General features: G+C 48.5%; 1 protein-coding gene across 1 annotated transcript in view; it reads right to left on the minus strand.

The window, feature by feature from the left end:
* Nucleotides 1-24,371, minus strand: part of OGA (O-GlcNAcase) — a 92,026-nt gene that overhangs the window by 12,172 nt on the left and 55,483 nt on the right. The window contains exons 10-14 of the mRNA XM_073595485.1: nt 17,657-17,831; nt 5,615-5,700; nt 4,759-4,863; nt 3,002-3,090; nt 1,459-1,651 (exon numbers count right to left, since the gene is read on the minus strand). Coding sequence (XP_073451586.1) covers nt 1,459-1,651; nt 3,002-3,090; nt 4,759-4,863; nt 5,615-5,700; nt 17,657-17,831 — 648 coding nt within the window. The remainder of the gene's footprint in view (nt 1-1,458; nt 1,652-3,001; nt 3,091-4,758; nt 4,864-5,614; nt 5,701-17,656; nt 17,832-24,371) is intronic.

Genomic DNA, 24,371 nt, shown 5'->3' on the forward strand with positions numbered 1-24,371 from the left:
ATTCTTGATTAATCCATCCTTGTGTATGGTTTCTTGATTACCCGATCGATCAAGGAAATCTCCTGGTGTCCAACATAATCCAGCTCGAGCGAAGGAGGGGCGCACCTGACCCTTAACCCTTACAGATATTTCTAAACAATACTTCTTAAAAAAAAAAAGCAAAACAAAAAACAACTGGAAATATTGGCTGGACTGTGACCAGACAAAGGAACTAGAGGGTCCCCAGGACTAAGAATACTAGAGGGTCCCCAGGACTAAGAATACTAGAGGGTCCCCAGGACTAAGAATACTAGAGGGTCCCCAGGACTAAGAAAACTAGAGGGTCCCCAGGACTAAGACAACTAGAGGGTCCCCAGGACTAAGACAACTAGAGGGTCCCCAGGACTAAGACAACTAGAGGGTCCCCAGGACTAAGACAACTAGAGGGTCCCCAGGGAAGATCGGAAGATCGGGAGAGATCCCTGCATCAGCATTGCTTGTGTGGAGGCAGGGATCGGTTACTTTTCGTTCAACTTGCTGGTTGCATGAAAAAAAACAAAACCAAACCAAAAACACTACATGTATACCCTACTTAAAGGGGTTCTCAAAGGAGGAAGGCTTTTTACCTTAATCCATTCTATGCGTGAAGGTAAAAAACCTTCTAGGTCAGTGGTAGACAACCTCGGCCCTCCAGCTGTGGCGCAACTACATATCCCATCATGCCTCTACCTACAGAAGTTATGCCGGTGATTGTCAGGATCTTGCAATGTCTGATGGAACTTGTAGTTTCAAAACAGCTGGAGGGCCGAGGTTGCCAACCCCTGTTCTAGGTGAAGGTCCCCAGCCCCCCCCCCTCTTATACTTACCTGAGCCCCATCTCAATCCAGTGATGTGCATGAGAGTAGCGGCAGTCCCAGGTCTCTCTTGGCTCATTGGCTCCTGCTGCTGTCAATCACAGCCAATAAGGAGAGAGGGGCCGCGCTCTGTGTGTGAATGAAAACAGGAGCAAGCCTGCTCAAGTGCCACCATAGCAAGAGGGGGGAGGACAGTCAGAGGAGATTGAAAACTCCTCCTACAAGCTTTAACCAGACACTGATAAAAGTCATAAGACTGCTATATACTGCTGATGAGAAAAAGGTATTTAGCAGTTTATATTTACTAAAATAATTGCATTTCCATGTTCTGTGTACTGTGGGAGACCAGATATAGTGACTCCAGGCTCCTGGGGAGACCAGATATAGTGATTCCAGGCTCCTGGGGAGATCAGATATAGTGACTCCAGGCTCCTGGGGAGATCAGATATAGTGACTCCAGGCTACTGGGCAGACCAGATATAGTGACTCCAGGCTCCTGGGTTTATAGTAACACTTTGGGTCTGAAGTGCAGTCAGCAGTCTTAACACCATGGCAAAGCAATAAAACCATGTAAACGAACTGGAGGGGGGGGGGAGATGGGACACAAACAATAGGATTATGGTACCTCTGCTGCTGACAACTCTTTATCCGCCGTGGGTTTGCTGTATTTTTCCTGCATGAAGGGGATCCAGGAATGTTTGCACTTGTTGAGATACGGAGTGACATCCACAGTGCCCACCGCATAGCCACAGATACCGTCCTCATCCTCCAGCACAAAGCAATAGTCCAGGCTGTGAGATAGAAGCCCACCAACGAGCCTACATGAGGAAAAAAAAGATTTCAGCTGCCGATACATTTCTTCAGAAGTTAGAACGCTATTGACAGATTGCCTGTTTAAAGCCCCCGCTATGGGCTGCAGGAAGAATCACCCTTTTAGTGGGGTCTCCCCGCACTGCAAGGGTTAAATGCTTCGTAAGTTTAGGGGTGGAGGAAGAAGCTGTGATACTTACCTTGGTCCTCATTCTGGCAGGCTTCCCCAGTGCTTTGCGACCTGACCCCCCCCCCCCCGGTCACTCTGACAACATCATGTACACAAGACGAGGGCTTCCCACAACCCCCAGGGCCATCAAAGAGAGCGCCCCAGCAAGAAATTAGGGAGGTATTACATCTTAAAGGGGTTGTAAAGTCTTGAGGTTTTTCGCCTTAATGCATTCTATGCAGCAAGCTTCTTTTCCAGCTCCGGCCCCACGCCTCCCTGAGTTCAGGGACATATCCATCGGGTACACTGTTCACTTTGATGGGTTCTACTAATCCACGAGGGGCACGCCCCGACGCAAAGGGGGGCACTCCGACTGGGGCCCGCCCCGACGCAAAGGGGGGCACGCCGACTGGGGCCCGCCCCGACGCAAAGGGGGGCACGCCGACTGGGGCCCGCCCCGACGCAAAGGGGGGCATGCCGACTGGGGCCCCCTGATGTAAAGGGGGGCACGCCGACTGGGGCCCCCTGATGTAAAGGGGGGCACGCCGACTGGGGCCCCCTGATGTAAAGGGGGGCACGCCGACTGGGGCCCCCTGATGTAAAGGGGGGCACGCCGACTGGGGCCCACCCCGACGTAAAGGGGGGAAACCCGACTGGGGCACGCCGACTGGGGTCCACCAATTGTAAAGGGGGGAACCCCGACTGGGACCCACCCGACGTAAAGGGGGCACCCCAACTGGGGTCCACCAATTGTAAAGGGGGGGACTCTGACTGGGCACACCTAATGTAAAGGGGGGCACTCTGAGGGAACCTGCTATATTTTAAATAGACATACAACTACAACCTAAGGCCCCTTCCACACTACCGCGACTTCAAAGTCATGCGATTTTGCCGCAACTTGGCCACAAGTTTAGGGAATGCCTGGGTAAACTTGGTCTATGGACCTCAACTCACATCAGTCGGACCAAAGTAGTACAGGGACTACTTTGAAGTCGTACAGATATAAATGGTAATCATTAGCAATCATGGGGTAAGACTTGTCAATGCGACCTTGCAGTCCTAAGTCGCACAAGTGTGAAAGGGGCCTAAGCCATAGCACAAAATTGAGATTTGGACCTAGTCTGGAAGAAAATTTTAACGACTAGACCTCCTTGACTATTAGGTCCTCACCCCTGCTTTAAATACTTACTTATCTCCAATCAGGTCAGGCTGACTTTCGAATGGTAAGTCATCCATGGCATCGTCATACATTTCTCTGCAGATCTTATACACCGAGGCCTATAAAAACAACAAACGTTTATCTTTGACCAACATCATTGTTCACAATCGCTGCTCATCATCCCGATACCTCGCCTGGTGCTCCCGCCCATTAGTAAAGGATTTCAAAAGTGAACTACATCAGGAGGAAAAGCTTGTGGTGTGTCCCTGTATTTCCATCTCATACTATTCAGAACCGCGGCTCTATTAGAAATTCAAATGCTACAGATATTCTTAACCTTGGACCCTCATTCACACAGCCACAGAGGGGTGTACATATTTCTGCTCCCTGGAGTCACAGGCGTGTGCGTACAGCTGAGTCCAGCAGCCTGTAACCACTTGCCATCTGCAATACGTATATACACGTTGCAGTTTGTGTTTGCCATGGGTGAAGCCATCAGCAATAACCCCGGTATTTTTATTTTTTTTTTCTTCAGCCGGTTTTCTCATGAAAGCAGTCAGAGTGGCTCATTCTGACTGGATCTCTTTCCCCATTACCCCTGTGCCGCTCGCCAGTGTTTTTCAGGCGTACTGTTTCCACAGGTGCGCTCAACTGGCCTACCACAGAGGCGATAACGGACTACTAGATCGTCTTATCGCCTCTATGGACCTTGGAGCACTGGAGAGGCGTCATGTCGCGCCCCCCCCCCCCCCGTGTTTCTCAGGCATACTGTTTTGACCGGCACGCCTGAGAAACAATCAAACGATGAGGTCGACTGGTCACAGAGGTGGACAGAGACCAGATCGTCTCTGATCACCTCTATGACCTAGGTCATAAGTGTCAAACTGGCAGCCCTCCAGTTGTTGTAAAACTACAAGTCCCATGACGCATTGCAAGGCTGACAGTTACAAGCTTGACTCCCTCAGGCAGAGGCACTTGTACTTGAAGTTCCGCAACAGCTGGCGTTTGACACCCCTGATGTAAGTGGACCAGAGCGACTTTTTTTTTTTTTTTTTTTTTTAAAGAAAAAGGTTCATAATTTTTTTTTTTTTTTTAATCTTTTGCTTTTACAAAAGCCCAGATCCCTCTATAAAAAAAGAGGACCAGACATTCCTTATTTCTAGTACAATGGATGTATACAAAACCACTATTAAAAAAAAAAAAAAAAAATCTAACATTTACAATTATTAGATCCCTTTCACACTGGGGCGTTTTAGCGTTAAAAAGGCGCCTGTAAAGCGCCTGAAAGAAGCCTCATGTGCAATCCCAATGTGAAAGCCCGAATGCTTTCACACAGACCCCTTTCACACTGGGGCGTTTTTCAGGTGCTTTAGCGTTAAAAAAAGTGCTGGTAAAGTGCCTGAAAGAAGCCTCATCTGCAATCCCAATGTGAAAGCGCTGGCAGGGCATCAAAAAAAAATCCTGCAAGCAGCTTCTTTGCAGCGCTTTCGTGTTTTTTGCCACCGGGCTGGGCGCGCTGATGGCCCAAGCCCTTTCACACTGCCAGCGCCCGAAAAACACCTGAAAAACGCCCCAGTGTGAAAAGGGTCTTAAGAGGCGCTTTACCAGCATTTTTCAGGCGCTGGTAGTGTGAAAGGGCTCGGGCTTTCACACTGAGATTGCAGATGAGGCTTCTTTCAGGCGCTTTTTTTTTTTTTTTTTAACGCTAAAGCGCCTGAAAAACGCCCCAGTGTGAAAGGGGTCTTAATGAATAGGCCCGACTAGGTCAGCTGTTTATTTCTACTCACCTCATCTTTTGGGTAATACGGTCGTATCGTGTACATCTTAGAGGTGGGCGTCAGGGGAGGAGGCTGAAAAAAGAGGTCATTTGCTGCCTCAATTGGAAGCAAACGCTGTGAAAAATAAGAAGGAAATAAATCAGATAAAGAAAGCAAAAAACTTACGAAAAACAAAAAAATACCACTGCAGGTGGTGCTCAGCAAAAGGTGGTACATCGAGGGTGTTCTGGGCAGCAGCTACGCACCACTTTGCACAAGATAAGCCCAGCCTGCCGGGTCGCAGAGAGGATTGGTCTGAAGAGGGTTAACTGTGACAAAGAGGAGGTGTGTCGCCTTACCTCGCAGCATTACCGCAACATGCAGCGCGCAACGGCACCTGTGAGAGGGGGGAAAAAAAAGCTAGCGCGTGAAATTCCATGAACAAATTATTAGTGGTCACCCCAAATCACCGCTACAGATCGATTTTTACAAATAGGAATCTTTTACTTTTTTTTTTTTATTTTTGGTCTTCAGCACTTCTTTTGGTCATGGAAATTCGGCGGTTAGCCAAGCATGCGCACACGCGCGCTCGCAGGCGCAATAGGGACAGGCGCTGCGCGACCTGCAAAGGAACAATGTGAAATGCAACTACGCGCGGCGCAACCCCTGGCGCTTTTGGAAACACATCATCTCCTCCACCTGAAAAAACAGGATGGTTAAGTAAACGAGGAAAAAAATATATATATATAAAATCATAAAGAGATTAGATTGTTACAGTCAAAGCCTTCAGCAGACCAAGCCTTTCACTTCCTCAGATGCACAGAAATATTGGTTTGAACATAAAGTGTGAAAATAAAGTTATTGAGTTTTGAATTCGTGTTGATACCTGGAACTCTCCAGCTAGACCTCCTCTAAAGGCCCAGGGCTCTTGGTCTCCACTTAAGAACTGTGCTGAAGATTGACTACGACACCCTGTTGAAATCAGATCCAAGCGGAGAACGTTACATGAAGGGGGTTTGAGAGTCTACGTGTCCAGCAATATACTTAAGACGTGGAGAGGGCTCTCTAACTTCTGACGAGTCTTTTTTTTGCGCATTCCAGGCTGTAATAATCCTGTGCATTGACAAAATTCAAGAGTACCCCCTTGGAAAGGCTTAGAGGTCTTCCAGTTACATGCTGATGAGGTACGAAAAGGCTGCACATAAATGTTTATCTAGCCCCCAAGAGAATATAGTGTCCTGTGCTTTGGTAGCAGGGTTTGGGCAATGGCAACGCATTTTTTGATGCTGAAATGGATATGCAAGGCCCAGCTGCTTTAAAACTTATATATTAAACCTCAACCAAAATAAGCCTGCATTCGAGTGCAGATCCACTAACTGGCCTTTGGCATGGCTTCATATGGCTCAGTATCTTTGGAGGCTTCCATATGCCAGAGTGCCCACTGGTCTCCAGAGTGCCCACTGGTCTCCAGAGTGCCCACTGGTCTCCAGAGTGCCCACTGGTCTCCAGAGTGCCCACTGGTCTCCAGAGTGCCCACTGGTCTCCAGAGTGCCCACTGGTCTCCAACACCTTCAAATGTCACAGGGAAAGAAAGAAATTTGGTGGGCTCAAGTCAGTGAAGTCTTCAACCGTTCCAACAGGTCCCCAGAGCTCCAACTGGTCTTTAACACCTTCAAGTTAGTGGGGTCTCCAGAGCTCCCAACGGGTCTCCATCTCTTTTCTTTCCCAATGACATTGAAGGCGTGAGAGTAAGCTCAAGTTAGTAGGGTCTTCAGAGCTCCAACTGGTCTTTAACACATTCAATGTCATTGGGAAAGAAGAAAGATGGGGTTGGCTCAAGTTAGTGGGGTCTTCAACCATTCCAACGGGTCTCCAGAGCTCCCAAAGGGTCTTTAATATCTTCAATGTCATTATTAAACTAAAGAGGTGGGGTGGGCTCAGTTAGTGGTGTCTTCAACCACGGTCCTAACTTAACACTGGCGTCACTGACCTACAGAGGACCTCCACAACTAAAGTAGGCTTTAGTCTCTTAGGAGCAAGACTAACATTTATGTACAGACACTCCTTGCCTCAAAAAACGACTGGATAACCTTTTCAAAATGATAAAACCCAAGCACATGGGATGAGACACTAACATTATTATAAATGGCCTGGCACGCTAATGGCTACAGCAGTCAGAGTCAGCATTATTACAGCCCTAAGAATTAGGAATCTGAAGTCACATTCATCAGTACTGTAGGCATGTAGCAATCGCTACAGAAAAGGCATAGTGTGCAAAAAAAAAAAATAAATGAATACTAGCCACTGCACCATTTCTGGAAAGTATACACATATTGCACACGGTTTAGCTAAAGGTCAAAAAAAAAAAAAAAAAAAAAGAAGAAAAAGTACTCAAGTTAATTGAACAAAGCACAGCACTTGAAAAAAGAAAAAAAACAAAAAACACTGAAGCTGAAGGACACTTACCTGTCCAGGGCACCTGCGATGTCCTCCCCCAAAGCTGACCCATCCCTCGGCTCCGGCATCTTCAGTAAGAGAATCAGAAAGTGAAGCCTTGCGGCTTCACAGCCTGGTTCCCTAGTGCGCATGCGCGAGTCGCGCTGCGGGTTCTGAGTGGTCCATACTGTCTTCTGGGATCTGTGTCTCTCCCAGAACACATCGGGGGTGGGGGGCTGACATGACGTAGAACGCTGCGGATTCTGCTGCAATCTTCCGCCAGAAGTAGGAGCAAATACCTGTATTAGACAGGTATCTGCTCCTCCCTGAAAAGTGCCAAATGTGACACCGGAGGGGGGGAGCAATCTGGAAAGCAGAAGTTCCATTTTTGGGTGGAACTCTGCTTTAAAGTAGAATTCCACGCTAAACCTATTGATAGCGGCGCTTTATCGTCGGTATTCGGTAAAACTGCCCCGCTAGCGGCTGAGAAAGGGTTAAAAAGCACCGCAAAGCGCCTCTGCAAGGGTGCTTTGTCGGCGGTATAGCCGCGATGCCCCATTGATTTCAATGGGCAGGAGCGGTATACACACCGCTCCAAAGATACTGCTAGCAGGACTTTTTTTTTACTGTCCTGCTAGTGCACCGCTCCAGTGTGAAAGCCTTTGGGGCTTTCACATTGGAGACAAAGTAGCGGCTCTTTCAGGTCGGTTTGCAGGGCTATTTTTAGCGCAATAGCACCTGCAAACCGCCCCAGTGTGAAAGGGGCTCCAAGACCCCTTTCACACGGAGGCGCTTTTCAGGTGGTTTCACGCTAAAAAAGCGCCTGAAAAGCTCACGAAAACCTATTTTCATTAAGGGCCCTTTCACACTGGGGCGGCGGTAAAGCGCTGCTATTGTAAGCGGCGCTTTACCGTCGGTATACGGCTGCTAGCGGGGCGGTTTTACCCCCCGCTAGCGGCCGAGAAAGGGTTAAAAACCACTGCAAAGCGCCTCTGCAGAGGCGCTTTGCCGGCAGTATAGCCGCGCTGTCCCATTGATTTCAATGGGCAGGAGCGGTATATACTCCGCTCCTTCACCGCTCCGAAGATGCTGCTAGCAGGACTTTTTTTCCCGTCCTGCCAGCGCACCGCTGCAGTGTGAAAGCCCTCGGGACTTTCACACTGGAGACAAAGCAGCGGCACTTTCGGGTCGGTTTGCCGGCGCGATTAGCACAATAGCGCCTGCAAACCGCCCCAGTGTGAAAGGGCCCTAAAATCAATTAGAGCCCTTGCACACTGGGGCGGTTTGCAGGCGCTATTGCGCTAATAATAGCGCCTGCAAACCGCCCCAAAAGTGCCGCTGCATGTATTCCTGTGTGAAAGCCCCGAGGGCTTGCACACTGGAGCGATGCGCTGGCAGGACGGTAATAAAAGTCCTGCTAGCAGCATCTTCGGAGCGGTGAAGGAGCAGTGTGTATACCGCTCCTGCCCATTGAAATCAATGGGACGGCGCTGCTATACCGCCGGCAATGCGCCTCTGCAGAGGCGCTTTGCGGTGGTTTTTAACCCTTTCTCGGCCGCTAGCGGGGGGGTAAAACCGCCCCCGCTAGCGGCCGCATACCGACGGTAAAACGCCGCTATTAATAGCAGCGTTTTACCGCCGCCCCCGCCCCAGTGTGCAAGGGCTCTTAATGCTTTCACACTGGGGCAGTGCACTGGCAGGGTGGTGAAAAAATGCCCCTCTCCATTGAAAGGAATGAAAAGCTCTTCAAAAGCGCCTGAAAAGCTCTTCAAAAGCGCCTGAAAAGCTCTTCAAAAGCGCCTGAAAAGCTCTTCAAAAGCGCCTGAAAAGCTCTTCAAAATTGGTCTGTGTTTTACTGTCAGTTTACAAGCGCCTCAGTCTGAAAGGGGCCTAACTTAGGTATATACTTACCCATTTTCAGCCTCCTCCAGTCCAGTCAGGTGATCTGGCTTCTGTGTCAGTCAGCAGCGGCTGCAGGGGAGAAGAGGCAGTGCCAACAAGGGATGGGCCATAAGATCCTATGGGTGATGTGACAGTCACCTGCTTTCTGCTCAGGGAGCTCTGAGAACCGCGCGTTCGGCTGTGTTTGATCGCTCGGTTCTCAGTGTTGGAACCATCGGGTGACAGATGCAGAATCCAGCTAGGGAAGTATGATTGGGGAAAAAAAAGAAATAAATCCCACACTTCTCTTTTTAAGGTCTCATTCACATGGAATACTACAATGTACACCCCATGCTTACCTGCACAGGTGTTCTGTGCATCCCCGTTCAGGCAGTCCCATTCATGTCAATTGGGATGCAGAGCCGGCACAGACACAGCGGCTGCACTGAACACACATTGCTGTAGTACATCCAATGTGAATGAGGCCTTTAATATGATTAATGAGCAGAGAAAACACTGGAATTACAGCTCGGAGCTTAGTGGCTTTTGAAAATGGGGACAATGATGTTGACCTGTAAGCGCCGGCACAATCGCACCTTGGATGGCGTAAACGGATTGGCTGGATGTTGTCACCTGTCATCTATAGGGCCACACAAAGCCAAGCACCCAACCCCAAATCTATGCACCTAACCCCCCCCCCCCCACCACAGCATGTCCAATCCTAATGCAGATGAGACAAATCAATGCCGTATTGGAGTGATCTCCAAACTGCAGCCCTGTTTGCCTTGATCCAGCCCTTGGGATCAAGGCAAGCATTACCAATGGGGCACAAATCCTGCCACCGACACCAATGACGGGGCACTACTCCTGCCACCAATGACGGGGCACTACTCCTGCCACCAATGACGGGGCACTACTCCTGCCACCAATGACGGGGCACTACTCCTGCCACCAATGACAGGGCACTACTCCTGCCACCAATGACAGGGCACTACTCCTGCCACCAATGACGGGGCACTACTCCTGCCACCAATGACGGGGCACTACTCCTGCCACCAATGACGGGGCACTACTCCTGCCACCAATGACGGGGCACTACTCCTCCCACTGACACCAATGACGGGGCACTATTCCTCCCACTGACACCAATGATGGGGCACTATTCCTCCCACTGACACCAATGATGGGGCACTATTCCTCCCACTGACACCAATGATGGGGCACTATTCCTCCCACTGACACCAATGATGGGGCACTATTCCTCCCACTGACACCAATGATGGGGCACTATTCCTCCCACTGACACCAATGATGGGGCACTATTCCTCCCACTGACACCAATGATGGGGCACTATTCCTCCCACTGACACCAATGATGGGGCACTATTCCTCCCACTGACACCAATGATGGGGCACTATTCCTCCCACTGACACCAATGATGGGGCACTATTCCTCCCACTGACACCAATGATGGGGCACTATTCCTCCCACTGACACCAATGATGGGGCACTATTCCTCCCACTGACACCAATGATGGGGCACTATTCCTCCCACTGACACCAATGATGGGGCACTATTCCTCCCACTGACACCAATGATGGGGCACTATTCCTCCCACTGACACCAATGATGGGGCACTATTCCTCCCACTGACACCAATGATGGGGCACTATTCCTCCCACTGACACCAATGATGGGGCACTATTCCTCCCACTGACACCAATGATGGGGCACTATTCCTCCCACTGACACCAATGATGGGGCACTATTCCTCCCACTGACACCAATGATGGGGCACTATTCCTCCCACTGACACCAATGATGGGGCACTATTCCTCCCACTGACACCAATGATGGGGCACTATTCCTCCCACTGACACCAATGATGGGGCACTATTCCTCCCACTGACACCAATGATGGGGCACTATTCCTCCCACTGACACCAATGATGGGGCACTATTCCTCCCACCGACACCAATGATGGGGCACTATTCCTCCCACCGACACCAATGATGGGGCACTATTCCTCCCACCGACACCAATGATGGGGCACTATTCCTCCCACCGACACCAATGATGGGGCACTATTCCTCCCACCGACACCAATGATGGGGCACTATTCCTCCCACCGACACCAATGATGGGACACTATTCCTCCCACCGACACCAATGATGGGACACTATTCACACCAGGACATTTTCTACTCCCACTGGCCAGAGTGTGGCCCGCTAAAGTCTGCACGGTAATAAACCGGCCCTTTGTTTAGAAAGTTTGTTGACCCCTGCTGTATTTGTATTGGATCGACTAAGGTTTAAGTACTGAAATAAATATCGCAAAAAAAAAAAAAATGCACCGATATCCGAGCAGATCCAGCGACTGTGCTGTGAAAAAAAGTGATAAATGGCGTCCGTCACAGAGAACACTGCCATTACGTCATTGGGCGACAGCGGCATGACAAAGATGACATAAATCATTTTAATGCACCTGACAGGCTACCGAGAAAAGAATGCTTTTTTATTTTTTTGCTGCGGGTCCCAGCCAAGCTTGCACCCGCGACGTGCGCAAAAGACTGAACGAATGTGACTTCAGATGTCTTCATACAGCACAGAACATTCCACACTGCCTATCTAAGGAAGATTGTATATAAAATCGCTGCAGAGCGCAGTATGCATCTTGCTTTCTCCATCCAATAGTAGAAGACACTTGTGCTCAGGTCTCTCCCATCTGTGCACAATGAGGAAGACACAATAGAATCATTAGTAAGCAGGAAAAAAAAAAAAAAAATAGGACACACTTCCTGTCACAAGGACTGAGATCAACCAGGGATAGTTTTTGTTTTTTTTTTGGTTATTTTTTTTTTCTTTGATTTCTTACTGTACAGAACTAGTTCACGTCAAATTAAATCCTAAAAAGCTTTAAAGGGCGACTCCAGGCAACGAGTCAATCAGGGAGCTGCAAATGCCATTGTTTAGTCTGAAAGCCCACTTTGATTTCATGCTCATGGAATGTATGGAGTCAAATCTAAAATCGATAAAAAGGAATTGACAAATATTCCCATGATCCCTTGCAGCCAGGGCTCAGAACATGTGTGCAGCCTTGCCAGTCATTATGCAGTATGCCAATTTTACTCCTTAAAAAAAATAAATAAATAAAAAAAACACTACAAATTCCACCCCATAGCGCCTTATGAAGACTTCGGACAAACCCCGATAGATTGACAGAAGTTTGGCTTAATGTGTGATTAACCGCTTCCCGCCCGCCATACGTCATATGACGTCCTTGACCTTGAGCGGTGATATCTGAATGATGGGGGCAGTAAAGGCTACTTTCAGCCCGGGGCGGGCATCAGCGGTAAAGCGGGGCTATTTTTAGCCCCGCTTTACCGCCGTTTTAGGGGCGATGTCCAGCTGATAGCGGGGCAGTTTTAACCCCCGCCAGCGGGCGAAAGGGTTAAACCCTCTGTTTTCAATGGGCAGGGGCGCTTTAGGAGCGGTGTGTACACCGCTCCTACAGCGATGCAAAGATGTGGCTTGCAGGACTTTTTTTTACCGTCCTACAACCACACAGCTCCAGTGTGAAAGCACTCGGGCTTTCACACTAGAGAGGCTCTTTACAGGCCCTATTTTTAGCGCTGTAGCGCCTCAGTGTGAAAGTAGCCTTACAGACATCATTCAGATATCTACTTTTTCATCCAGCGATTCCCTACACCATAACAACGATCATAGAGGCTGTTCTGCCGCTCGATCGTTCTTATGGGCGGTGAGAGGGGACTCCCCCATTGCCATTGGCGAACCAGAGAAGGGGTCCACCAGCCCCGGATGCTGACCATAGAGATTTCTGGCAGAAAGCGGATGGTACCCAGAGTCTCTATGATCGTTCGGAGGCCGGGTGCAAAGTTATGACGTCACGTCCGGCCTCTGCATTTGAAAAAATGGTGCCGTCTTGGCTGGGAAGCTGCGATCGTTTTTTTTTTTTTTATTTTAAGCTTCCCAGCCTAGGAGGTGAGATGTGGGGTCTTATTGACCTCAGATCTCACTGTAAAGCGGACCTGTCATGCTTATTTATTCCTATTCCAAGGGATGTTTACATTCCTTGTAATAGGAATGAGAGTGATAAAAAAAAAAATAAAACAAAAAAACACACACACAAAATTATATATATGTGTGTTTTTTTTTATCACTCTCATTCCTAGTAATAGGAATAAATAAGCATGACAGGTCCTCTTTACAGTGAGATCTGGAGAGAGAGAGAGAGAGAGAGAGAGAGAGAGAGAGAGAGAGAGAGAGAGAGAGAGAGAGAGAGAGAGAGAGAGAGAGAGAGAGAGAGAGAGAGAGAGAGAGAGAGAGAGAGAGAGAGAGAGAGAGAGAGAGAGAGAGAGAGAGAGAGAGAGAGAGAGAGAGAGAGATTTTTTTTTTAAATTAATTAATTTATTTTTTTCCTGCACTTCCAGGTATTGGGCGCGAGTGTGTGCTGTCGGCTCGCTCTTGCTACGATTCTAACACAGCGGGTCCCAATAATAAGGAGCAGAATTTTAACTTTTGTACTTTTGCACATTGCAAGTATTCTGGCCACTTCCCAACTATAAGGACATCCTAGACTTGAAGTGGAGATATCTGGGATGATGGGTGCAGCAATTACAGGCAGCAGGAGGAGGGGTGGATCTCTCCTGTGCGATCGGGAGTCAGAGATCCGATCCAGTGGTGGCAGGTTACCATAGAGCTGGCTGTGGACCGGATGGTCCCCGGCCAGCTTTGATCATGGGAGGCGGGGAGTGACGTCATGATGTCACTTCCAGCTCTGGCAGATGTAAACGCTGCTTTTTTTATCCCTGGAAAGTAGAGAGCAATTTTTTTTTTTTTGTGTTTTTGTTTTTTATTTAATCTCATGCTTTCCAGGGTAGAGGATCTGGGCTCTTATAGACTGCAGACGTCTCCATAAAGAGGACCTGTCATGACGTATTCCTACTATAAGGGATGTTTACCATTTCTTGCAAAAAGCAATAAAAGTGATAAAAAAAAAATGACAAGGGGCAGTGTTAAAAAAATAATGTATATATTTTTAGTGACCCCCATCACCCCCATGCTCACGCATCGCCTACAGAGATTTTTAAGTACCGTCGTTTGGTGCCATTCCACGAGCATGCGCAATTCTAAAGCGTGATATGTTAGGAATGCCAAAAATGGAGAGCAATTGGCATGTGCAGAGCTGGGTGAGCGTGTATTACTGAATTTTATACAGTATAGGCCAGTGATGGCGAACTTTGGCAACCCAGAGGTTTTTGGAACTAAATTTCCCATGATGCTCACCTACACTGCAGAGTACCTGAGCATCTTGGGAAATGTAGTTCCAAAATACCTGGGGTGCCGAGGTTCGCCATCACTGGTATAGGCTCTTATATTTTAAATGTTTTCCAAAGCTATCCCTGCAAAGGAGCCAGCATGAAGTCATCTAGCAGGACCTTATTTTTCTGACTAACGTTCCACTTTAAAAAAAAAAAAAATTATGTATGACTGGAGCGTCCCTTTAAAACTCAAAACTTTTCAATTATATTTTAAATTTGGAGCCCTTTAAGCAAACTTCAAACTCACTAACAGAGTGAGCGACGGCCTTGAAAAAGGCCAAGCGTTAAGTTGGGTGGACGAGTCGACTTTACAGAAAGCCCAGCATCGCCGCCTGCTGTGTTCTCTACAAGCAAGTTTCCACACTGCTCCTTTAAACGACTTTGAAACCTGAAAACGAAAAAAAAAAACGAGGCTACGCAAGTAACCCAGGCCATGCTGGTGCACAGGACGAAAGTCCCAATCGTTCTCCCCGGGGTGATCGTTTCTACCTGCAAACACAAGCTGGTGCAACTACTTCGCGTAGAAGCGCATACTGTGTTTGTGCCGGCAAATTTGTGCTGCAGCTTAGGTGCCCAACCCCCACCACCACCCCAGCCCTGCAATTTGATGGCCTTTTTCGCACCAGAATAGCCTTGCGCAAAGCTCGCGTGCGCAGGGTGGTGGGGAGCCACCCATCAGTTCTTTTCCTGGGATGTCAATTGGAGGTCTCGGGAATGTTCTGTTAAAATAGCAATGGATGTTATTGCCACACAGCAAGCGGCAGGCAACTGGGTTCGTGTATGAAGTCAATGCCATTGGTTGGAAAACTCCCATGGAAGAGAGGCCGGTTGATTTCAGTCCTGTTCACAGCGACACAATAAAAAAAAAAAAAAAAAAAAAAAATACAAATACTGAAGTCATGACAGTATAAAGCCCATAGGGGGAGGGGGAAAAAAAAAACTCAAACATGACCCTTTCGTGACCAGAGGTGATGCTTAGGCCAAATTTAACAGCATCAGCTAAATTCGCAAAAACTCTGACCTGACTTAGTGTATGTACGCATTTAATGTTTATTTTATATAGTATTTTAATTTTAAAAATCCTGCTATTATTGGCTGCCACATCTGTAACCGTTTTTAATTTATGTACATATTTCAGGTTTATTTGGTTTAGTGTTTTAAAGCGGAAAGTACGGGGAAAGCTCATTTGGCTGTACTCTCCCCCCCCCCCAAGGGATCACAGACAGGAGTCCAGTTCATTTTGCACTTCTGTGACCAGTTTTTAGTAGACATGTGCAATTCGTTTAGTCCCAAATTCGTTAATTCCAAAATTTTCTAAATTTTTGGAAATTCGAAATTTCGGAAATTTTAAAATTCTAAAAATTTGGAAATTTGAAAATCCAAGAATAAGAATGATAATCCAAAAATTCGAAAACCCGAAAATCTGAGATTATAGGTATTGGAATTTCCTTTCAATTTTGGCTGTTAGTGAATGTAACGAATACGAATTTATCTGAAGTTACGATTTATCTGAAATCACGAATGCCGCATCTAAACAAATGGAACATAACGATCTAATAAATAATAATAATAAAACCTTTTTATTACTATTATTTTTTATTATTAATTTGTTCCATTCCATTTGTTTAGATGCAGCTTTCGTTATTTCGGATAATTCGTAACTTCAGATAAATTTTTATTTGTTACGTTCACTAACAGATAAATTTGAAAAGAAATTCCAATACCTATAATTTAATAGTTATTTAAAATTTTACTGATTTTCTTTTTTTTTTTCAGATTTTCGAATTCCCGAAAATTCGGAAAGCCAAAAATCCGAATTTTTGTTTTTCCGAAAAAAAAGCAGAAAACGAAAGTCTGAACTGGCCACTCCCGCCCCCTCCATAACCCAGCACTCCAGTGAGCGAAGGGGGGGGGGGGGGGGCAGATATCCGGTGACTGACAGTCAGCAGCTCTCTGCTCAGGGAGCTGTGAGAACCGAGCCATCACATAAAAAAATAAATAATAATAATAATAATATAATAACACAGATTTCCATACTTCTCTTATATTATAAATCCTGCTATTATTATTGGCTGCCACATTTACATTTTTTTTTTTTAATTTTTTGCAGCTGCAGCCACCGGGGTTGTGTGTGACAGACTCCTGCCCGTCAGGTGAAAGCACTCGGGTGGCTGCCTGCCGCCCGATTGCTTCCACACACTCCGGTCCTGGTACTGGCACTTTCTAGGCTCCACTTGCCCATCTGCAGGCCTGGGACCGACATGGCGGGGGCCGGCGTCTGGGGGATTTAAGTAATGTGGTGCTTTACTTAAAATGACGACACAGCCACCGTAATCACAGAAAATAATCGGGTAATGAAGTTTGTCGCCATTTCACGGGCGCACGCAAATTTTAAGGTTTGAGTATCTATTTACTCGGTGCAACCTAGTCTTTCATATTTTATTTGGGCAATTTATTACATTTGTTTGCCCTAAAATTCACTTAATGCATTTTTTTTACCTTTGTGGTAATATTGTGTGGCGTAAAAAAAAAAAAAAAAAAAAAAATTTGAACTACTGCTATATTTTATTCTCTAGGGTGTCCGATTTCAGAAAATAGATCATGTTTGGGGTGGGTTTACATCATCTTCAGGGCTATAATTATTTTGTAAAACGTGTGCAAAAAAAACGCAAAAAATAGCTCTGGTTGCAAAAAAAGGTTAAAATATATATCTGACAAAAAAAAGAAAAAAAAAAAAAAAAAAAAAGTTTTAGTGTAGCAAAATTGCAATTGCCACCATTTTATTATACAGGTTTCTCAGCTTTTCAGATCTAGAACATTCTGTGGTTTTTAAGTGCATATGCTTGTAAAAAAAAAAAAAAAAAAAAAAAAAAAGCATTTTAGATTGAGTGCATCATGAAAGAAAAAAAATAAAAATAAAATTAAAAGCCTCTGGCAGCGAAAGGGTTGGAGAGGACCTCTATGTACAAACCCCACCATTCTACAAAGCTGAACTTCTAATGCAAAAAGACTAGGCCATGGGTCATGACGTGGATGGGATGGCAGAGAGAGAAGCCTGTGCCACTTGCGCAAAATGCCAAAATGACCAATGGATGGATAAGACCCTCTTAGCACCTAAATTTGAGAAAACTGACCCCCCCTTCCCCAAGGTCCGCCTTTCCAGCACTTATTTGTGTGTAAGTAGTTTTGTTCCCCCCTCCTTTCCAGAGCTAGAAACGGAGGTAAAAGGATGACGGAATGGCTGCAGGATTCAGCAGAGTACGTACCTAGCCACTGCACAAATGACTTCACCATAGAAATGATGCTCTTGATGTCCCAGACGTAGGGGTAAAGGTCGTACAGGATGGTCCGGTTGGGGCAGTTAGAGAGCCGGGTGAACATGGTCATCACCACTCTGCACATCTCCTCAAATTTTGTCGCCCGTCTACGCCACTCGCACACCTACGACACAATCAAAAAGTTATACATCAATGTTTATTATTGGTGGATCTGTGATGAAATAACCTGAACTATATTAACCACTTCAATACCGGGTACTTTCAACCCCCCTTTGCTGCCCCCCTTCCTGCCCAGGACAGCTTTCAGAGCTGTCAAACTCTGAATGACAATTGCGCGGTCATGTAGCGCTGTACACATGATATTTTTATCTTTTTTTCACACAAATAGAGCTTTTTGGTGGTATTTAATCAGCACTGGGTGTTTTATTTTACACTAAACAAAAAAAAAAAAAAAACAAAAAAAAAAGACATTTTGAAAAAAAAAAAAAAAAAAAAAAAAAAAAAAAAAAAGGTTTTTCATAGTTTGTTATAACATTTTGCAAACAGGTAATTGTTCTTCTTCAATAATGTGCGCTGACAAGGCGGCAACGATGATGGAGGGGCAACGACAAGGCGGCAACGATGATGGAGGGGCAACGACAAGGCGGCAACGATGATGGAGGGGCAACGACAAGGCGGCAACGATGATGGAGGGGCAACGATAAGGAGGGGCACTGATGAAGGGGCAACTATAAGGAGGCACCGGAGGGGCAACTATAAGGAGGCACCGGAGGGGCAACTATAAGGAGGCACCGGAGGGGCAACTATAAGGAGGCACCGGAGGGGCAACTATAAGGAGGCACCGGAGGGGCAACTATAAGGAGGCACCGGAGGGGCAACTATAAGGAGGCACTGATCATCAGTGTAGATGTCCCCTTTCAAACTAGCTGGTTTGAGGCACTGGAGGGACAACGATAAGGAGGCACTGGAGGGACAACGATAAGGAGGCACTGGAGGGACAACGATAAGGAGGCACTGGAGGGACAACGATAAGGAGGCACTGGAGGGACAACGATAAGGAGGCACTGGAGGGGCAACGATAAGGAGGCACTGGAGGGGCAACGATAAGGAGGCACTGGAGGGGCAACGATAAGGAGGCACTGGAGGGGCAACGATAAGGAGGCACTGGAGGGGCAACGATAAGGAGGCACTGGAGGGGCAACGATAAGGAGGCACTGGAGGGGCAACGATAAGGAGGCACTGGAGGGGCAACGATAAGGAGGCACTGGAGGGGCAACGATAAGGAGGCACTGGAGGGGCAACGATAAGGAGGCACTGGAGGGGCAACGATAAGGAGGCACTGGAGGGGCAACGATAAGGAGGCACTGGAGGGACAACGATAAGGAGGCACTGGAGGGACAACGATAAGGAGGCACTGGAGGGACAACGATAAGGAGGCACTGGAGGGACAACGATAAGGAGGCACTAATGGGCAACGATAAGGAGACACTAATGGGCAACGATAAGGAGACACTAATGGGCAACGATAAGGAGACACTAATGGGCACTGGTTGGCAGCACTGATCATCAGTATAGATGTCCCCTTTCAAACTAGCTGGTTACCGTCCTTCTCCTCAGGATGTGACAGCTGTGAGGAAAGGAATGCAGATACTGGCAAGCGTGTTTACTGGACACAGCTGATCACGATGTAAAGGGCATTTGTGATTGGTGCTTTACCCCGATCTGTGATCAGCTGTGTCCGAAGCATCAGCTAATCTCCCCCACTCAGTAGTAACCACCAGCTCTGCTGATCCTCCTCTCTCTAGTCCCCGTTCAACTGCTCCCAGGCTGTGCACCATGTGCGACATCTGATCATTTCTACTGCTCAGGTCCCCCCCATCTCTGCTGATCCTCTGCCACTCAGTCCTCTCTCTTTGGTCCCCGCTCACCTTCCCATGTTGCACACCACAATTGCTGTCTGCTAGTTGCTTCAGTCCGGACCCCCGCTCACCTTCCTGCTGCTCCACACCAGATGTGACGTCTGACGCAGATACTCCCAGAATATATACACATGAACCAAAAATGACTCCTGATGACGTCTTCACGGTTCGCTTGTCTGTTCCCAGTGCATCCTGGGATCTCATAACTCCAAAGCAAAGCTAACTGAATAAAAGCCTCTCAAAAGCTCCACGTGCTGTTAGCGAGCTTTGGAGATGCATTGAAGCACCAAGAAAGCGACATGGGGTATTTTTGAAGCAAAGCAAACGTGTGACCAGGACTGTAAGGTGACCATTTTATTTAGGGACAGGGGCTTTCATTGGCATTCAGAATGCTTTAAAAAAAAAAAAAAAAAACATTTCTCCGGCAGATTAGGGCTGGCAAGATGGCAGCCATCACAAGGCCCCGATAGGCTGCGGCCGGATCTGCAGGCAGTGTCCACCTAATAGACCGCTACTCGGGAGGCACTCTCGCCTAGCAGTACAAAAGGGTCACTGGTTGGAATCCCAACCACGACACTCCCTGCCTGGAGTTTGCATGTTCTCCCTGTGCCTGCGTGGGTTTCCTCCGGGCACTCCGGTTTCCTCCCACACTCCAAAGACATGCTGGTAGGTTTATTGGCTTCTGTCTCAATTGTCCCTAGTATGTATGAATGTGAGTTAGGGACCTTAGATTGTAAGCTTCTTGAGGATGGGGACTGATGTGAATGTACAATGTATATGTAAAGCGCTGCGCAAATTGACGGCGCTATATAAGTACCTTAAATAATATTATTATTTATTATTAGGGTTGTCCCGATACCGAGCATTTGCCCAAGTACTTGTACTCGGGCAAATGCTCCAGATGCTTCTCCCGATACCTGGAAGTCAGCGATGATCGGCGCGTGGGTGAGTTACAAGATTCTCCCCCAGCGGCTTTCAGCAGCTTTAGTGACATACAGCGGTGATCGCTCACCACTGACTGTCACTGCATCCTCCTCCATACCCCCTCCTTTCCTCTGTCCCCCTCCGTTCCTCTCTCCTTCTCTGTGCCTCTCCGCTGTCCCCTCCGTTCCTCTCTCCTTTTCTGTCCCCCCCGTTCTGCTGTCCCCCTCTGTTTCTCTCTCCTTCCCTGTGTCTCTCCGCTGTCCCCTCCGTTCTGCTGTGTCTCTCCGCTGTCCACTCCGTTCCTCTCTCCTTCCCTGTGTCTCTCCGCTGTCCCCCTCCGTTCCTCTCTCCTTCCCTGTGTCTCTCCGCTGTCCCCCTCTGTTCCTCCGCTGTCCCCTCCGTTCTGCTGTGTCTCTCTGCTGTCCCCCTCCGTTCCGCTCTCCTTCCCTGTGTCTCTCCGCTGTCCCCCTCTGTTCCTCTCTCCTTCCCTGTGTCTCTCCGCTGTCCCCTCCGTTCTGCTGTGTCTCTCTGCTGTCCCCCTCCGTTCCGCTCTCCTTCCCTGTGTCTCTCCGCTGTCCCCCTCCGTTCCTCTCTCCTTCCCTGTGTCTCTCCGCTGTCCCCCTCTGTTCCTCCGCTGTCCCCTCCGTTCTGCTGTGTCTCTCTGCTGTCCCCCTCCGTTCCGCTCTCCTTCCCTGTGTCTCTCCGCTGTCCCCCTCTGTTCCTCTCTCCTTCCCTGTGTCTCTCCGCTGTCCCCTCCGTTCTGCTGTGTCTCTCTGCTGTCCCCCTCCGTTCCGCTCTCCTTCCCTGTGTCTCTCCGCTGTCCCCCTCCGTTCCTCTCTCCTTCCCTGTGTCTCTCCGCTGTCCCCCTCTGTTCCTCCGCTGTCCCCTCCGTTCTGCTGTGTCTCTCTGCTGTCCCCCTCCGTTCCGCTCTCCTTCCCTGTGTCTCTCCGCTGCCCCCCTCCGTTCCTCTCTCCTTCCCTGTGTCTCTCCGCTGTCCCCCTCTGTTCCTCCGCTGTCCCCTCCGTTCTGCTGTGTCTCTCTGCTGTCCCCCTCCGTTCCGCTCTCCTTCCCTGTGTCTCTCCGCTGTCCCCCTCCGTTCCTCTCTCCTTCCCTGTGTCTCTCCGCTGTCCCCCTCTGTTCCTCCGCTGTCCCCTCCGTTCTGCTGTATCTCTCTGCTGTCCCCCTCCGTTCCGCTCTCCTTCCCTGTGTCTCTCCGCTGTCCCCCTCTGTTCCTCTCTCCTTCCCTGTGTCACTCCGCTGTCCCCCTCCATTCCTTTCTCCTTCCCTGTGTCACTCCGCTGTCCCCTCCATTCTGCTGTGTCTCTCCGCTGTCCCCCTCCGTTCCGCTCTCCTTCCCTGTGTCTCTCCGCTGTCCCCTCCGTTCTGCTGTGTCTCTCCGCTGTCCACTCCGTTCCTCTCTCCTTCCCTGTGTCTCTCCGCTGTCCCCCTCCGTTCCTCTCTCCTTCCCTGTGTCTCTCCGCTGTCCCCCTCTGTTCCTCCGCTGTCCCCTCCGTTCTGCTGTGTCTCTCTGCTGTCCCCCTCCGTTCCGCTCTCCTTCCCTGTGTCTCTCCGCTGTCCCCCTCCGTTCCTCTCTCCTTCCCTGTGTCTCTCCGCTGTCCCCTCCGTTCTGCTGTGTCTCTCTGCTGTCCCCCTCCGTTCCGCTCTCCTTCCCTGTGTCTCTCCGCTGTCCCCCTCTGTTCCTCTCTCCTTCCCTGTGTCTCTCCGCTGTCCCCTCCGTTCTGCTGTGTCTCTCTGCTGTCCCCCTCCGTTCCGCTCTCCTTCCCTGTGTCTCTCCGCTGTCCCCCTCCGTTCCTCTCTCCTTCCCTGTGTCTCTCCGCTGTCCCCCTCTGTTCCTCCGCTGTCCCCTCCGTTCTGCTGTGTCTCTCTGCTGTCCCCCTCCGTTCCGCTCTCCTTCCCTGTGTCTCTCCGCTGTCCCCCTCCGTTCCTCTCTCCTTCCCTGTGTCTCTCCGCTGTCCCCCTCTGTTCCTCCGCTGTCCCCTCCGTTCTGCTGTGTCTCTCTGCTGTCCCCCTCCGTTCCGCTCTCCTTCCCTGTGTCTCTCCGCTGTCCCCCTCCGTTCCTCTCTCCTTCCCTGTGTCTCTCCGCTGTCCCCCTCTGTTCCTCCGCTGTCCCCTCCGTTCTGCTGTATCTCTCTGCTGTCCCCCTCCGTTCCGCTCTCCTTCCCTGTGTCTCTCCGCTGTCCCCCTCTGTTCCTCTCTCCTTCCCTGTGTCACTCCGCTGTCCCCCTCCATTCCTTTCTCCTTCCCTGTGTCACTCCGCTGTCCCCTCCATTCTGCTGTGTCTCTCTGCTGTCCCCCTCCGTTCCGCTCTCCTTCCCTGTGTCTCTCCGCTGTCACCCTCTGTTCCTCTCTCCTTCCCTGTGTCTCTCCGCTGTCCCCTCCGTTCTGCTGTGTCTCTCCGCTGTCCACTCCGTTCCTCTCTCCTTCCCTGTGCCTCTCCGTTCTGCTGTCTCTCTCCGCTGTGTGAATGGAGAGAGTCAGCTGACTCTGTCCATTCACATAACTGAAACATTGTAATCTTCTGTGATTACGATATCTCAGTTTATGAATGGAGAGGAGCCGCTGTCTTCTCTCCATTCATTCTCAGTGCAGCTGAGGCTGCAGAGAAATTGACTGGGGAATCTCTATCCTCCGTCTCTTTCTCTGCCTCAAGGGGGAGATATATAGTTACATAGTAGGTGAGGTTGAAAAAAGACACAAGTCCATCAAGTCCAACCTATGTGTGTGATTATGTGTCAGTATTACATTACATATCCCTGTATATTGCGGTCATTCAGGTGATTATCTAATAGTTTCTTGAAGCTATCAATGCTCCCCGCTGAGACCACCGTCTGTGGAAGGGAATTCCACATCCTTGCCGCTCTTACAGTAAAGAACCCTCTACGTAGTTTAAGGTTAAACCTCTTTTCTTCTAATTGTAATGAGTGTCCACGAGTCTTATTAAACTCTCTTCTGTGAAAAAGTTTTATCCCTATTGTGGGGTCACCAGTACAGTATTTGTAAATTGAAATCATATCCCCTCTCAAGCGTCTCTTCTCCAGAGAGAATAAGTTCAGTGCTCGCAACCTTTCCTCATAACTAATATCCTCCAGACCCTTTATTAGCTTTGTTGCCCTTCTTTGTACTCGCTCCATTTCCAGTACGTCCCTCCTGAGGACTGGTGCCCAGAACTGGACAGCATACTCCAGGTGCGGCCGGACCAGAGTCTTGTAGAGCGGGAGAATTATCGTTTTATCTCTGCAGTTGATCCCCCTTTTAATGCATGCCAATATTCTGTTTGCTTTATTAGCAGCAGCTTGGCATTGCATGCCATTGCTGAGCCTATCATCTACTAGGACCCCCAGGTCCTTTTCCATCCTAGATCCCCCCAGAGGTTCTCCCCCCAGTCTATAGATTGCATTCATATTTTTGCCACCCAAATGCATTATTTTACATTTTTCTACATTGAACCTCATTTGCCATGTAGTCGCCCACCCCATTCATTTGTTCAGGTCTTTTTGCAAGATTTCCACATCCTGCGGAGAAGTTATTGCCCTGCTTAGCTTAGTATCGTCTGCAAATACAGAGATTGAACTGTTTATCCCATCCTCCAGGTCGTTTATGAACAAATTAAATAGGATTGGTCCCAGGGGTCTGTTAAGACCCCTGATATCTCACCAAAGCCCCCCAACAGGGCTGATTAAAAAAAACACAAAAAAACAAAAAAAAAAAAACATATAAAAGAATAAAAAAAAATTATTGTAAAAAATAAAAATTGTAAAAAAAAAAAACAAAAAAACAAAAAACAAAAACACACACACATACACCGTTCACCCCCCCCCCCCCCCCCAAAAAAGAAAACA

Source organism: Aquarana catesbeiana, linkage group LG08 (assembly GCF_042186555.1).
Source record: "Aquarana catesbeiana isolate 2022-GZ linkage group LG08, ASM4218655v1, whole genome shotgun sequence".
In the NCBI taxonomy this organism is placed as follows: Eukaryota; Metazoa; Chordata; class Amphibia; order Anura; family Ranidae; genus Aquarana; species Aquarana catesbeiana.